The 16,800-nt window shown below is 40.0% G+C and overlaps 1 protein-coding gene across 8 annotated transcripts in view; it reads left to right on the top strand.

The window, feature by feature from the left end:
- ALKBH3 (alkB homolog 3, alpha-ketoglutarate dependent dioxygenase) overlaps positions 1-16,800 on the top strand; it is a 185,756-nt gene that overhangs the window by 27,919 nt on the left and 141,037 nt on the right. For 4 of the 8 annotated variants that reach the window (XM_010592117.3, XM_010592116.3, XM_023550696.2 and 1 more), the window contains one exon: positions 15,771-15,869. The exons of 1 other annotated variant lie outside the window; for it this stretch is intronic. In XM_010592117.3, coding sequence (XP_010590419.2) covers positions 15,771-15,869 — 99 coding nt within the window. 3 more of the 8 variants (XR_002786305.2, XR_775775.3, XM_023550698.2) reach the window with 3 other exon arrangements.

Genomic DNA, 16,800 nt, shown 5'->3' with positions numbered 1-16,800 from the left:
CCTGCGTAGGATGATTGATTGCCCATATCAGTCCTTTGTGCTTAGTTTTCTCATTCCCCTCACCAGAAGCTTCCGTGTCAAGTGAATGCGAAAAATCAGGAAAGAGTTTTATAAAAACTCAAAGATTACATGTGGCAAGTGAGGTTAAAACTGTTCTGAACAGATAACCTCAGTGATATCAAATCTATGCTTTTCCAGCTAGCCTCTTACTTTAGCAGATTGTATTTCAGAAACAGCAGCTTTTGTTTTTAAAGTAATGTATTTCAAATCAATGTTGAGGATGCCATCATTTAAAGTGTGGTTTGAGTCTGCAGAATAACTATAGAGACGATTCTGTGGTCCCAGCTTTATTCTCTCTAATTTCCATAACATATTTTGTTTTTGTCAGATTTTTAAAAAATATATTGCCACTATGAACAAAAAGTCCACTGTGTCCTTGCATCAGGGCTATAGGAACAACACTGCAGTCCAAATATAGCTACAGGCTTGGCTGACCCATGAAGCCATTTAGAATGCAGCCAGTTCTCAAGGGCAAGGCAATACCCCAATTTGATTGGGAAAAAAGGCTGAGAAGAAATGACAAAAAAGAAATGTGATTGGCCTAGTCATAAGTTGGGGGCTGCAGGGAATCAAAGGGACAGTTGGCCTTAGGAGGTAAAAGGCTAATAGGACTAGGTAGTGTTTAGTGTTCAGTCTGGAAATAAGAGGCCTTGACCATATTTGTCAAGAAGTTCCACCATGAATCCAATTCTCGGACCAGAGAGCTAGGGAAATGTCTATTATACTAATTATCATCTTGAAAAACCTCTTTGCCTGACCCTGCAGATCTTCTAACTAAATCTTGTTTGTTTCATTACTTTCGAAGCACAGATTCTTTGCTCACAACTTATCATTCTTGAAACACCTGCTCTGTAGCTTCCATCCCTACCACTCTGCTAAAATTACACTGATGCCTTCATTGACTTAAAGAGCAAATCCACGGGCCTTTTCTCAGTCATCATTCTCCTCTATCTTTCTGGTTTGTTGATCACCAGTATCCATCGCCTCTGTTTTGAAAACCCACCCATCTATTAGCTGCCTTTTCTTTCTCCTGTTGGCTTCTCATGCTTCTCTTATTGCTACTTCCCTGTCTCCTTTGAAGTTTTTCTTTATATTCAGCACTTTAAAGAGGAGTGGTCAAGATTGCCATTGATGCTGTTATTTTTGTCTACATTATTCCCTAAGAGATTATAAGATGGCAGTAGATTTTAAGTGCCACGTAGGCAAGGTCCATTTTGGTCTTCTTTATCATTCCACCCACTGGGGCTGTTGATCATTACGGCCCCAGTATTTAGCATAGCATGTGTATGTGTATTTTTTTGATTGAATAAATAAATGAGTAGAATCTCGTTAGTTCTTATGGATTCAGCCATTACTTCTTTGGTGTGGTGACTTCTGAGTTTTATCTCCAGCTTTGACTTTTATCTGAAGTTACAGTCATCTCTTCCTACATCCTCGTGAGGCTTTTCCACTTAAAATAGCTCATGTGACCTTCAAACTGAATATGTAAAATCAGATTTACTATTGTTCTCTCGTTGTAATTCTACCTGCTTACAAATCCATTAATGGTTAATGACATCACCATTCTCTTGGTCAGGTTAACAGCATAAGTTATTTTTGGTTCTTTACCGTTCTGTCATTTCTTACATGTAACCAGTTCCCAAACCTTAATTCTTTCTGAAAATGTCTAAAGAACCCATCCCTCGTATAATATTGTTTTCATCCCAGTCTCTTCACCACGTATCTAAAATACTAGAATAATGTTTTTCCAGACTGACAACCTTGATGCCAGTCTTTACCCCTTCCATTCTAATCTATACCAGGTTCCAGATTTTTTTTCTTAAAGAACAGTTTCTCTCTCTGTCTGTCTTTCTCTTTCCCCTTCTCCCTCCCACCCCCCACAAGTATTAATTGATCACCTCTGTGTGTCAGATATTATGCTTAGCTCTGGGGATAAGCAGTGAACATGGCACATATGTTCTCTGCCCTCATAGAGGTCACAGGAGCTAGACAATAGTCACATAAGCAAAGAGAAATAATTATAGCTCATGGTTAGAGCTCTGTGAGTTTGTATTTTATTCTGAGTACAGTGAGGATAAATGGGAAGTAGAGGGTTTGGGCATGACCTGGTTTACATTTTTTAAAAGATCACTTTGGCTGCTGTGTAGAGAATTGTTTGGGGAGAGGCAGGAGTAGAAGGAGATTCAGTGAAAGGTGGTAGCAATAGTCTTGGTGGGAGACTGGTGACTTGGATTCAGACGGTGACAGTGGGGATGAAGAGAAGTGAATGGATTTGAGGCATGCTTTAGAGGTTCAACCAGTGGAATTTGCCAGTATTTAAATGTGGTTAAGAATAAAGACTGTCTTCCAGGTTTCTTGAACTGTTGATAGGTGGAGGTGTTATTTACCCAGAGGGAGGAGGAGCAGGGATTTTTATATTTGATTTTGTTGTCGTTTAAAGAGGGTTTGTAGGAGGAATCAAGAGTTCTATCTTCTGCATACTAAGGTTGGGATGTCTGAGACTTCCAAATGTAAAATAAACCATTGGCTTTTTAAGTCTAGGACTCAGACGACAGGCTTGGGCTGGAGATGCCATCTGGAAATTGTCAGAATAACAACAGTAAAACTAAGTGCTTTACATTTAATCCTCCAGTAATCTGTGAGGTTGGTACCATAATTATCCCTGTTGTACAGATAAGGTGGCTGAGGCACAGAGTTATATCAGTTGTCCAAGGTGGCTCAGATAACTGTTTGTTGAATTGAAACGAATAGTACACAAAATATGTAAAGCTATGGACCTGCGCATTATCCCTCAGGGTGAGAGAATAGAGAAAGGGGAGCAGAGGGCTAGGATTGAGCTCACTGCTTTCATCACTTTGTTTTCTAACTCTAAAGTCTTTATTTGCTCCTGTTGGAACAAAGGATAAAATGTAAACGCCTCAGCCCAGATTGTCAGATCTTTACGTAACCTGTGCTCAACCTCTTTTGGCCTCTCACTGTTCCCTGTGTGATTGCTCCTTTCCAGTTAAATTGTCTCTTGGCTCTCCCCTAGGCATGCTGGCCACTTCTGTGGTAACTGTAAATCCTCTCCAGGCTTCTAGGCTCTCCTCTAGCAGCAAAGCTGAGGATGTTTCTAATGCAGAGACCGATAATCATAATAGTTACTGTGTGTCAAGTGCCTCCTGTGAGTTTGGGAATGAGAAATAGGCAGCAGGCCTCTACTTTATTTTGTTTGTCCTTTGGCTCATTTTGTTTTGTTTTTATAAACACCATCTTAGTAAAGAGATGGGAGTTTTCCAAGGTAACTTCTGAAGGATCAGAGCTGACTCGGAAAGTCAGTCTAGGTGGACTGGAAAACGGTTGAATCTTGCCACATATTCTTCCCAGCAAAAAATGCCTCATTGTTACTTGAGGTCATCCATTTGGAAGCACGTTTTGCTTCGCATAGCGTTTTTTGGCTGAGTTTGGGCTGAGATGAAAAACATGATCCTTGAAGATGAAGGAATACAGGGTTTAGAGCCAGCCAGATCTGAACCCTGCTCCCTGCTAGCCTTTTGGCCTTAGACAAATACTTTCCCTTCAGCTCCCTTTGCTTATGATAAAATAGATATTATCACTTTCCTTAAGGAGACCCTGGGTGGTACAGACAGTTAAGCACTGGACTACTAGCTGAAAGGTTGGTAGTTCAAACCCACCCAGAGGCACCTGGGAAGATAGGCCTAGCGATCTGTTTCTGAAAGGTCACAGCCTTGAAAATTCTATGGAGCAGCTCCACTCTGTACACATGGGGTCTCCATGAATTGGAATCACCTAGATGGCAACTAGTAGCAACTTCACTGCCCTTACAGAGTTGTAGTGAAGATTAGCAATAATGTGTATATAGCACCTAGCAAGGTGTCTGGCAGCTGAATGCACACCATAGTTGATCCTGTCCAAAAACTGTATCAGGAATGCCTTGGTGTAAGCACCTGGAAATTGTTATTTGAAAAAAAGCATGGGAGAAAAAAACAACAACAGCAGCTCAAGGTATATTGAAGAGTTAAATCTACAAGAATGTAAACTTTTTTTTTTTTTTTTAATTATAAGGAAAGAAATGCAGTTGTATATATTTAGCTTTTTTCAGAGTGGGAAAAGACTTTCAAAGCATGAAAACCGTGAAAGAGAGCCAAAGAAAGTTCAGTAGAGTTGACTCTAAAAGGTTTTCGAGGGACTTCCGGCCAACATGGTATCACAGACAGAAGGACCATCCATCCCCCCACAGCAAAAACCTGAAAAACTAAGTAAAACAGAGACAAACGTTATTCCTGGAACCCAGAGTGTCAAATGAAAAGATAAAGAACCCAGTCAAACATCGAATGGAATAAGAAACTGACACAGGACAGAGAGTGAGGAGAGATACGTGTGGAGGGACCTTATCAGCTAATGCAGCGTGGATTCACCATCTTGGACTCCTGTTGGGGATCGGCGGACAGGGAGCATGGGCAAGCAGCTTCATGGAGCTCCCAGCAGGAGACAGAGCACCCCGTAACCACTGATACATGCTTTCCTACCCCCCACCTTCTCCCTACTGCTCTACCTCCAAGTTTCCTGGCTGGCTACAGTGGCTTGGCTGGCCAGAAAGTGCAGTGTCTGTGCCGCTTGGATTCACCTCACCCGCATTGCGAATCAGCGGACAGGGAGTGCGGGAAAGCAGTTTCATGAAGTTCCCAGCAGGAGACAGAGCACCTGCTGGACCTACCCTGCTGCACCATAGCTGAGTGACCGGGCCCACCCATTGGACAAGGAGATGAAAAGTAGTGCAACTACAGATGAGCAAACAATAAAGAATGCATAGCCCGCCTGTCAGACATAACCAAATAAAACAAAAAACCAGAATGAAACAAATCTACAATCAAGAAATGAAGAAAATAACTACTGAATGTCCTGAAGACAGCAGACCGTATCAAAACATATTAAAAAAGGACAGAATGGTTCCAGTAGGTCTCCAAAATAAAACACCAGATGCCATTCCAGTGGAAGAACAGGCACTAGAACTACCTGACAGGGAAGTCACATCTCTAATATTCAGAGCTATCCAAGAGTTGAAGCAAAAAGCAGACAAAAATGAGGAAAAAATAGATGAATTTATGGAAAAGGCAGGCAAATTCATGGAAAATACAAAAAAATTGAAGAATTCAGGAAAATAATACAGGAACAAAATGCCAAAATCACAATTAGAAATCATACAAAAACAACAATTGGAAATCCAAAAGATAAACAGCAATATTTCAGAAATGGATACTGTCATAGAAGGGCTGAGGAGCAGGTTTGAAATGATGAAAGACAGGATCAGCGAAGTTGAAGGTAAACACTTGGATACAATTCTCTTTGAGGAAAAATCGGAAAAAAGAATGAAGAAAAATGAAGAAACCCTAAGAATTATGTGGGATACAATCAAAAGCAAAAATTTGTGAGTGATTGGCGCTCCAGAACAGGGAGAAAAAACAGAAGACACAGGATTATTGAATAATTGCTGACAGAAGACTTCCCTAATATCATGAACGATGAAAAACTGTCCACCCAAGAAGCTCAATGAACGCCATAGAGGATAGACCCCAAAAGAAAAACACCAAGGCATATCATAACCATGCTCGCTAAAACCAAAGACAAAGAAGAAACCCTGCGAGCAGCTCGAGAAAAACAAAAAGTCACATACAGAGCAGAAACAATAAGTCTAAGCTCTGATTTTTTGGCACAAACCATGCAGGCAAGAAGGCACTAGGATGACATATAAAACCTTGAAAGAAAAAAATTGCTAACCACGAATAATATATGCTGCCAAAACTTTCATTCAAGTATAATGGTGAAGTTAGGACATTTACAGATAAACAGAAAGTAAGGGAATGTGTAAAAACCAAACCAAATTTACAACAATTATTGAAGGGAGCCCGTCGGCCTGAGAACAAACAACATCAGACCACAGCCTGAATCTAGGACGTGAGATCGTACCAGCCAGATACCAACATAGGAAATCAGCTCTCAAGGACTATCCAAAACCAAGAGAATTACAACAGGGAACCAAAGAGGTTAATCTGTAAATGACAACAATGTCAGAACAATAAAAGAGGGAATAAACGGTGTAGGTATCAAACTTCCTAATGGAGAGGAAGGCAAGGAGATACCCAATAATAATAGACTGGTTCAAATCTAGGAAGACAAGGGTAAATATCAAGGTAATGGCAAAGAAAGCTAACAAACCTACTTATCAAATTTAGAAGAAAAAGCATAAAGTCTCAATAAAAACAAAATCTACAAAAAACAAAAGGAAAATAAATCCACAAACAAAAGGAAGTCAGTACAGGAGAGTAAGAGGAACAAAAAAAATGTTAGCACCACAAAAAAAGAAAAAAAAAGCACTGCAAAATGACAGCAATAAACTCACATCTATCAATAATTGCACTGAATGTAAATGGCCTAAACACACCCAAAAAGAGATGCAGAGTGACAGAATGGATTAAAAAAACAGGATCCATCAATATGCTGTCTACAAGAGAGACACCTTAGAAACAAAGATGTAAATTTATTAAAAATCGAAGGATGGAAAAAAATATATCAAGCAAACAACTACCAAAAAAAAAAAAGGCAGGAGCAGCAATACTAATCTCAGATAAAATAGATTTTAAAACAAAATCCACCATAAAAGACAAAGAGACATATATAGAAACACTCCACCCAACAGCTGCAAAGTACACATTCTTTTGCAACGCACATGGAGCATTCTCCAGAATAGACCACATCTTAGGCCACAGAGCAAGCCTCAACAAAATCTAAAACATTGAGATAACACAAAGTATCTTCTCTGACCACAATGCCCTCAAAGAAATTAACAACAGGATGAGTAAGGAAAAAAACCAATTACATGGAAACTGAATAACACCCTGCTTAAAAAACACTGGATAATAGAAGAAATCAAAGATGGAATCAAAAAAATTTCCTAGAATCAAACGAGAATGAAAACACATCATACTAAAACCTTGGGACACAGCAAAGGCAGTCTTTAGAGGTCAATTCATAGCAACAGATGCACACATCAAAAAAGAAGAAAGGGATAAAATCAAAACATTAGCTACACAACTTGAACACATAGAAAGAGAACAGCAAAAGAAGCCCACAGCCACCAGAAGAATGGAAATAATAAAGATCAGAGCTGAAATAAATGAAATAGAGAATAGAAAAACAATAGAAAGAATCAACAAAACCAAAAGTTGGTTCTTTGAAAGGATCAACAAAATTGACGAACCATTGGCCAAATTGACAAAAGAAAAACAGGAGAGGATGCAAATGACCCAAATAAGGAATGAAATGGGGGATGTTACAACAGATCCAACTGAAATAAAAAGGATCATAACAGTATTATGAAAAACTACAACAAATTTGAAAACCTAGAGGAAATGGATAAATTTCTAGAGACACACTGCCTACCCAAACTAACACAAAATGGTGTTGAAAATCTGAACAGACCCATAACAAGAGAAGAGATTGAAAAAGTAATTAAAAAAAAAAAAAACCTCCCAACAAAAAAAGCCCTGGCCCAGATGGCTTTACTGGAGAATTCTACCAACCATTCAGAGAAGATCTTACACCAGTACTACTCAAACTATTTCAGAACATAGAAAAGGAAGTGATACTTCCAAATTCATTCTATGAAGCCAGCATAACCCCGATACCAAAACCAGGCAAAGACACCACAAAAAAAGAAAATTACAGATCAATAGCTCTAATGAATATAGATGCAAAAATTCTCTACAAAATTCTAGCCAATAGACTTCAGCATCGTATCAAAAAAATAATATACCACGACCAAGTAGAATTCATACTAGGTATACAAGGATGGTTCAACATTAGAAAATCAATCAACATAATCCACCACATAGAAAAAATGAAAGAAATGAATCACATGATCATCTCAGTTGATGCAGAAAAGGCATTTGAAAAGTCCAACACCCATTCCTGGTACAGAAGGAAAATTTCTCAACATAATAAAGGGGATCTGTGCAAAACCAATGGCTAACATCATTCTTAATGGAGAGAGGCTGAAAACATTCCCCTTGAGAACAGGAACAAGACAAGGATGCGCTTTATCACCACTCCTATTTGACATTGTGTTGGGAAGTCCTAGCTAGAGCAATAAGGCAAGAAACAGAAATAACAGGCATCCAAATTGGTAATGAAGAAATTAAACTGTCCCTATTTGCAGATGATATGATACTATACATAGAAAATCCAAAAGACTATGAGAAAACTATTGGCACTAATAGAAAGATTCAGCAGTGTACCCAGATACAAGATAAACATACAAAAATCGGTTGAATTCCTATACACCAGTAAAGAGAGCGATGAAAAGGAAATCAGGAAAACAATTCCATTTATAAGAGCCCCTAAAAAAATAAAATACTTGGGAATAAATGTAACCAGGAATGTAAAAGACCTATACAAAGAAAACTACAAAACATTACTGCAGGAAATCAAAAGAGACCGAAATAAATGGAAAAACATACCATGCTCATAGATAGGTAGACTCAACATTGTGAAAATGATAATTCTACCCAAAGCGATTTACAAATACAGTGCAATACCCATCCAAATATCAACAGCATTCTTTAAAGAGATGGAAAAGTTTATCATTAACGTTATGGAAAGGAGGGATGCCCGGGATAAGTACAGCACTATTAAAAAAGAAAAAGAAAGTAGGAGGACTTGCACTACCTGATCTCAGAACCTCCTATACAGCTACGGTAGTCAAAACAGCCTGGTACTGGTACAACGATAGATACATTGACCGGTGGAACAGAATTGAGAATCCAGATGTAAATCCATCCACCTTTGGTCACCTGATCTTCGACAAGGGCCCAAAGTCCATCAAATGGGGGAAAAGACAGTCTTTTCAATAAATGTTGCTGGCAAAACTGGATGTCTATCTGCAAAAAAATGAAACGGGACCCATACCTCACACTATATACAAAAACTAACTCAAAATGGATGAAAGACCCAAATATAAAGCCAAAAACCATGAAGTTCATAGAATTAAAAATAGAATCAATGCTAGAGGTCCTAATACATGGCATTAACAGGATACAGACCTCAACCAACAACACAGAAGCTTCGGAGGATAAACTAGATAACTGGGATCTTCTCAAAATTAAACACTTATGCTCATCAAAAGACTTCACCAAAAGAGTAAAAAAAGAATCTATAGACTGGGAGGCAGCTCTTCTCCAGTCACATTTTGAGTGCCTTGCAACCTGGGGGGCTCATATTCCAGTACTATATCAGACAGTGTTCCAGTGCTATTCATAAGGGTTTCACTGGCTAATGCTTTTCAGAAGTAGACTGCCGGATCCTTCTTCCTAGTCTGTCTTAGTCTGGAAGCTCAGCTGAAACCTGTCCACCATTGGTGACCCTGCTGATATCTGAATACCAGTGGCATAGCTTCCAACATCACAGCAACACGCAAGCCCCCATGGTACGACAAACTGACAGATACATGGGGGCTTGCGTTGCAAACAATGCATTATGTTGGGTAAATCTTCTGCAAAGGACCTCTTTAAAGTGTTGAAAAGCAAAGATGTCAACTTGAAGACTAAGGTGCGCCTAACCCAAGACACGGTATTTTCAGTTGCATCATATGCATGTGAAAGCTGGACAACAAATAAGGACGACTGAAGAATTGACGCCTTTGAATTGTGGTATTGGCGGAGAATCTTAAATATACATGGACTGCCAAAACAAACAAATCTGTCTTGGAAGAAGTATAACCAGAATGCTCCTTAGAAGCAAGCGTGGCGAGACTCTGTCTTACATAATTTGGACATGTTGTGAGGAGGGACCAGTCCCTGGAGAAGGACATCATGCTTGGCAAAGTACAGAGTCAGCAGAAAAGAGGAAGACTTTCAATGAGGTAGATTGACACAGTGGCTGCAACAATGAGCTCAAGCATAACAACAATTGTAGGGATGACATAGGACCAGGCTGTGCTTCATTCTGTTGTGCATAGGGTCTCTATGAGTCAGAACCGACTCGATGGCACCTAACAACAACATAGACTGGGAAAAAAATTTTGGCTATTACAAATCCGATAAAGGTTTAATCTCTGAAATCTACAAGAAAATCTAACACCTTTACAACAAAAAGACAATCCAATTAAAAAATGGGCAAAGGAAATGAACAGACACGTCACCAAAGAAGATATTCAAGTAGCCAACAGACACATGAGGAAATGCACACGATCTCTAGCCATTAGAGAAATGCAAAGCAAAACCACAATGAGATACCATTTCACTTCAGCATTACTGGCATGAATCAAAAAAATGGGAAGTAACAAATGTTGGAGAGGCTGTGGGGAGATCGGAACTCTTATGCACTGCTGGTGGAAATGCAAAATGATACAACCATCTAGGAAAACGATAGGACCCTTCCTTAGAAAGCTAGAAGTAGAAATACAGTATGATCGAGCAATCCCACCTCCTGAATAGAGCCGTCACATGAATAGACATACACACCTCCACGTTCATTGCACCATTGTTCGCAATGGCCAAAAGATGGAAACAACCTAGATGCCCATCAACAGATGAATGGATAAACGAACTGTGGCATATACACGTAACGAGTATTACCCAACAATAAAGAACAACAGTGAATCTGTGGAGCATCTCATAACATGGATGAATCTGGAGGGCGTTATACTGAGTGAAATAAGTCAATTACAAAAGGACAAATATTATATGAGACCACTACTGTAAAAACTTATGAAAAGGTTTACATATAAAAAGAAATAATCGTTGATGGTTATGAGGGAGGGGAGGGGTAGGGATGGAAAAACACTTAGTAGACAATAGGTAAGTGGTAAATTTGGTGAAGGGTAAGACCTTACATGTTACTGGGGAAGCCAGCACAACCTGTACCAGGCAAGGTCATGGTAGCTCCATAGACACATCCAAACTCCCTGTAGGGACCAAATTGCTGGGCTGAGGGCTGTGGGGGCCATGGTCTCAGGGAACATCTAGATCAATTGGTATATCATGGTTTATAAGAATATGTTCTACATTCTACTTTGGTGAGTAGCGTCTGGGGTCTTAAAAGCCTGTGAGTGGCCATCTAGGGTACTCCACTGTTTCCACTGCTTTGGGAGCAAGGAAGAATGAAGAAAACTGAAGATTCAAGGGAAAGATTAGTTAAAGGAGCAATGAACCACATCTACCATGGCCTCCACCAGAATGAGTCTAGTACAATTAGATGGTACCCAGCTGCTACCACTGACTGCTCTGACACGGATCACAATGGAGGGTCCCGGACAGAGCTGGAGAAAAATGTAGAACAAAATTCTAACTCAAAAAGAAAGACCAGACTTGCTGGCCTGACAGAGACCAGAGAAACCCTGAGAGTATGGCCCCAGGACACCCTTTCAGCTCAGCAATGAGGTCACCCCTGAGGTTTACCCTTCAGCCAAAGATTGAACAGGCCCATGGAACAAAACAAGACTAAAGGGGCACACCAGCCCTGGGGCAGGGACTGGAAGGCAGGAGGGAACAGGAAAGCTGGTAATAGAGAACCCAGAGTTGAAAAGGGAAAGTGTTCACATTTTGTGGGGTTGTTAACCAGTGTCAGAGAACAATGTGTGTACTGTTTGATGAGGAACTAGTTTGTTCTGTAAACCTTCATCTTAAGTACAATAAAAAAAATAATAATAAAATAAATTTTTTAGCTACTCTGTTAAATATAAAAACAATAAAAAGCAAATGAGAAAAATATTTGCAACAAGTATGATAGGCAAAATGTAAAACCTTATTATATATGATTACAGATCAGTAAGAAAAGCATTAACACACCGTAGAATAGTGGATGAAGGACGTGAACAGAGAATTCACAACAGAAGAAATGCAAACAGCAAATGGGCATGTGAAAAAATGCCTAACTGGGATGGTCATCGAAGAACTCTAAGTTAAAATAATGAGTTGCCATTCCATCCCTCAGTTTTTCTTCATTGTGTCAGTTGATACTATTCAGGACTAATGATGTGACCAGGAGATTGGTACTGTCATATTTTCCTGATAGAAATATAAATTGCTGTAGCCTTCTTATCTTAGAAATATATTCTGAAATGTTACCCAAGATCTACTTGCAGTAGTTTTTTTTTTTTTTTTAAATAATAGTGGTAAATTGGTAAAATCTCAGTCTCCAACAATGTGTTCCTGGCTGCTGTATCTTTGGCACTAGCACAATGCCTGACACATAGGGGTGGTAGGAAAATATTTGTGAGTTTAAAGAAGAGTATGTTCATACAAAGGAGTATTATATAAACATATTTTTGAACTATTGTATCCTTAAAGATGTAGAAAAATGCTCACAATATAATGTTAAAAATTCAAAATACATGATTGTATATATAGATGTTCCCTGCGTGTGTGTATGTGTGTGTGTTTTGTATGAACTTTGGATGGAACGATTAAAGGTGACTGTTTAAAATATTTTCTTGGTCCTTTTCCACAGTCATTCAGCACGCTGTGTGTCATGGCGCTGAGTATATTTCTAAAGAGCAAGATAACATAGTCCTTGCCCAGTGGAGTTTATAAGAATAAGAGGGCAGACACTGAGCAAGTAATTACAAATACATCATTTACTTTATTAACCTTATATTGCTTTTATACCGTAGAAAGAAAAACTATGGCGATGATGATTTTAAAGTTTGTAATTTCTCAGGTACTTTTTTAGAAAGAGGTAGTTACGTGAAAAAATCCAAACAGAGCTCATACAATGTGTGTTCTCTTTCCAAAGAAAAGAAAAGTGCTTAGGTTTTCTGTTTGTTGGATGGTTAGTAAAGATATAACAATAAATAAACAGACTCCCCCTCCCCCCACCACCCAATAGCATTTTTCTAAAGGAAACTGGATAGGGCAGCATCTTGGTAAGCTGGAAATGAAAATTGTGGAACTCTGGGAAGACCCAGCATTCCTTGCAAAAGCATAGTTAAGCCTTCAAGTGAACTGGCTGTAGTTGGGGAGAAAATGAGACTGCTGATCAGCATTAATATAAAAATAAATACTTTTTGCTTCCTCTGTCTACTGGTTAAGTTTCAGGTGTATAGAAAACCAAGACCATCAACAGTAAAACCCACCTCCTGGATTGAATGTGACCCTAACAGGTTCTTTTAGCTGGAATCAGAGATGTAAAATTTTATCCTGAACCTTTTTTTTTTTAATGTGTTTTGTTTTGAAGGAAGTCCTGAGTAAATCGAAGGGAGTACAGAGACGTGTTTTGGTAACTTAACCATGCTTAATGGAATGCTGTCCTCTAAACAGCTGGACCCAGGCTTCCACTATTGCTTATCCATTTATCAACTTGAGACTCTATGCACAGTCCTGTGAGATCCTCTGGCCTTTTATCTGCTTCCTATGTGGAAAAAGTCCCCTTGCATCTTGGTCGAGTTAAAGGGTGGCACTGTGGTCTGTTGACTCTCTGGCCTCGTAAGAAGAAGGAAGCATTTGTGAGTTCTGCTGCCGTGGTAGGGGATCCTTTGCCCTCTTTGTAACCCATCCCCATCTGCAAATTAGGAATGCAGTCTCTCAGCCAAGGGTGTTGGAAGGAATAAAAAGGAGTGACATCACCTCTCACAGTGGTAAACTGTGTATCTCCGTCTCCTCCGGGGACTCATTAGAGTGACTTTCCTCCAGTGAAGACTCACGCTCTTCCGCTTCTTGGTATGGCTAATGGTTGACATTGGGTGTAGTGTATCCAAAATCAACGTGAGGCTTTCTCTCATTTGAGAAATTCAGATCTTAGGAACATTAAGTGAAATGTGGTTCTGTTGAACATCACTTTCTATCAGTGCTGATACTTCCCTCTTGTATTTGAAATTCTCTGTGATTTGCTAGGCTATTCCTGCTTCGTTCTTCCAGGAGTTACAGTGCCCAGCTCTTCTCTTCAGTTGGCTTTAGCACCCCTTCCAACGATGTACTTAGTGTTCTGAAAGCTGTTCCTGTCAGAATCGTCCTCGTGACTTGGTGAAGTGTCTCCCTTCTCTATTTTACTCTCCTGTCCTAGTGGATGTGAGTTGTAGATAAAGGCCCCACTGCCCCCGATTATGTATACAGAGGGCAGCAGAAGTTCTGCTTCTAGCTCTGTGGAACTTTGATCTGACAACTGACTTTCCAGTCTAAATCAAGTAGCCTTGGGCCCCTCTAATCTCATGGGTAACACACTTCCTTCTGATACCTTTTCTCTGATAGGGGCACATATCTCCTCTGTCTGACATGTTTCTTTCAGGGAGCAACCTTCAGCTTTCCTGAGATGGAGCTGGGCCACCGGAGGGCAGGATCCCCTTCCCTCCGTTCTCTGGTCGGCTGAAGCGTCAGAGGCAGATGTTAGGGTTACTAATGACCACTGAAGAGAAAAGGTGACAGATACAATTAACATCCATCACTGAAACCAAAAGTTATTTCAAACATTACTCCTATCTTCTGCCTGTAAATGTTATAACTATGCTTAATAAAGTCTCTGTCAAGGATTGGGGCCTGGAACTTAGACTGTTTATATAAGCTCATTATTGTTTTGGTTTTGATCTTCCCCGTGGGAAATCATTTGTAAACAGTTCAGTTTTCAGAAGCATTTCTACAGTAATAAACATAAACACAACATTACACTGGAAATCACTCCTGCGGTAACCCACAGTAACCCCTTGCATCAGAAGTGGAGCAGATGAACGGACGGGCTCGTGAGTTCGGCCCAGAATGGAGGTGAAGAAATCAGGAAAGCCTGGGTCTGTCCTGGTCTCAACCCTTGACGTGCTGTGTATTGCTGGGAGCAAGGAAGTTGCTTAATGCACCCCCTTGTCAGCTGTGAAAGAGGAGTAACACCACCTGTTGGTTGCTTCACAGGCCACTATGTAGCTTCAGGACAGTATTGGACATAAACTGACTTTGAGCTCTCTGGAAAAAAATCCTAAATTTTCAGGAGTTGTACTCCATCCTTAAAGGCTTCAACAGCCCGGCTCAGTTTGGCAACACTGATCTAATCAAACCAGAACTCCCTCCTTTTGGAAAAATCTCACTGTTGTGTGTTCTAGAAAGAGACAGGAATGTATCTCCAAAACACCAGAGTAACCACGGCAAGAGCTGTGACGAGTTTTACCTTAGTTACTGATCAGTAAATTTTAGCACAAGTTGTGGAAAGGTGAAGCAGAACTCATTCAAGCCATGTGATGTTTAAAAGCCCATTTTCCCACACTGAAGATGTCAAAAGGCACAGCCCAGAATAAGGACGATGGAAAGAGTTCTTGTATAAATGACATTTAATTTCTTCATAGGCCAGGATGAGCTTTTCTGCATTTTGGATGCTGGTAATAATAACGCCTATATCATACTTAATGTATGCCAGTCTCTGAGTAATTTACATGTATCACTTATACATATTGTATCAGTATATGTCATAGCAACATATAACCTCAATTGGTTGCCTCACAGTAATGCTATGTGGCAGGTACTTTCATCATCCTCGTTTAACAGATGCATAAATTGAGGTACAGAGAGGTGAAATAACTTGCCCAAGATCAGATGGCTGCAAAGTGACAGGGCCAGCATGTATGAACTCCCACAGTCTGGCTGAGGAGTAGAGGTTTCCATTCCTTTGACCACTGTCAGGTTCTGTTGCATCTGGATCACACAAGCAAAAAATTCAATGTGATAAATGCTGTTTTCTAGGAAGAGAATGGAGACTACACGTATGTGGAAAGAGTGAAGATACCCTTGGATCATGGGACCTTGTTACTCATGGAAGGAGCTACCCAAGCTGACTGGCAGGTCAGAATGTGCAAGTAATGGGGACTCTGTCATGCAGAGGCCATTTCCCAACTGACTTAGGATTATAGTAAAAATGCGAAAAGCAAGGCATTTTTATCATGAGCAAGAGGCAATAAGGTCACTTCATTTCCAGGAGTTTCGATACTACTGACAACCAAAATAGACCTCTACAACAGTGCTGTCTACTAGAACTTTGTGCAAGGATGCAGATGTTCTGTGTGTGCTGTCTAGTACGGTAAGTCCCGTGCAGTAGCCACTAGCCACCTGTGATTATTGACCTCTTGAAATGTGGCTAGTGTGCTGAGGAGCTGAATTTTAAATTTTACTTAATTTTCATTAGTTTAAACATTTAAATAGCCTCAAGTGGTTAGTGGCTGTCATGCTGGACTTAAACCTGTTGCCGTCGAGTCGATTCCAACTTATAGCTACCCTATAGGGCAGGATAGAACTGCCCCAGAGAGTTTCCAAGGAGCGCCTGGTGGATTGGAACCGCTGACCTTTTGGCCGGCAGCCATAGCTCTTAACCACTGTGCCACCAGGGTTTCCATATTGGACTTAGGCCAGGCCATTTTTAAGGTGCGCGTGTTAAAGTAAGAACAGTTAGCATGAGAGTGGAATCTCATGACTCCACTTTGGTCTCAGTCATTTATGTGTTTTTCATTTTTTTAATGAGATATGGGAAAATGGCAGGAGCCTGAGATGAAGAGCAGCGATTAGGAAAGATGAACCTATCTGGCGTATTGCAGCGGAGGTGGGGATGCCAGTCGGTTTCAGAGGAGGAGACCTTGCTCCACAAGACAGAAGAGAGTATCATCGGTCATTTTAGGAGAGATAAAACCAAAATATATCTGTCCCCATAAATGACATTTTAAATTGCTTTGAACTAAAATGGTGTGTGTATTTGTGTCAGAGTTATTTCTATGTTTCCATT

The sequence above is a fragment of the Loxodonta africana genome, chromosome 7 (genome assembly GCF_030014295.1).
Source record: "Loxodonta africana isolate mLoxAfr1 chromosome 7, mLoxAfr1.hap2, whole genome shotgun sequence".
NCBI classification, from domain to species: Eukaryota; Metazoa; Chordata; class Mammalia; order Proboscidea; family Elephantidae; genus Loxodonta; species Loxodonta africana.
This window is presented reverse-complemented; position numbering and strand designations above follow the sequence as displayed.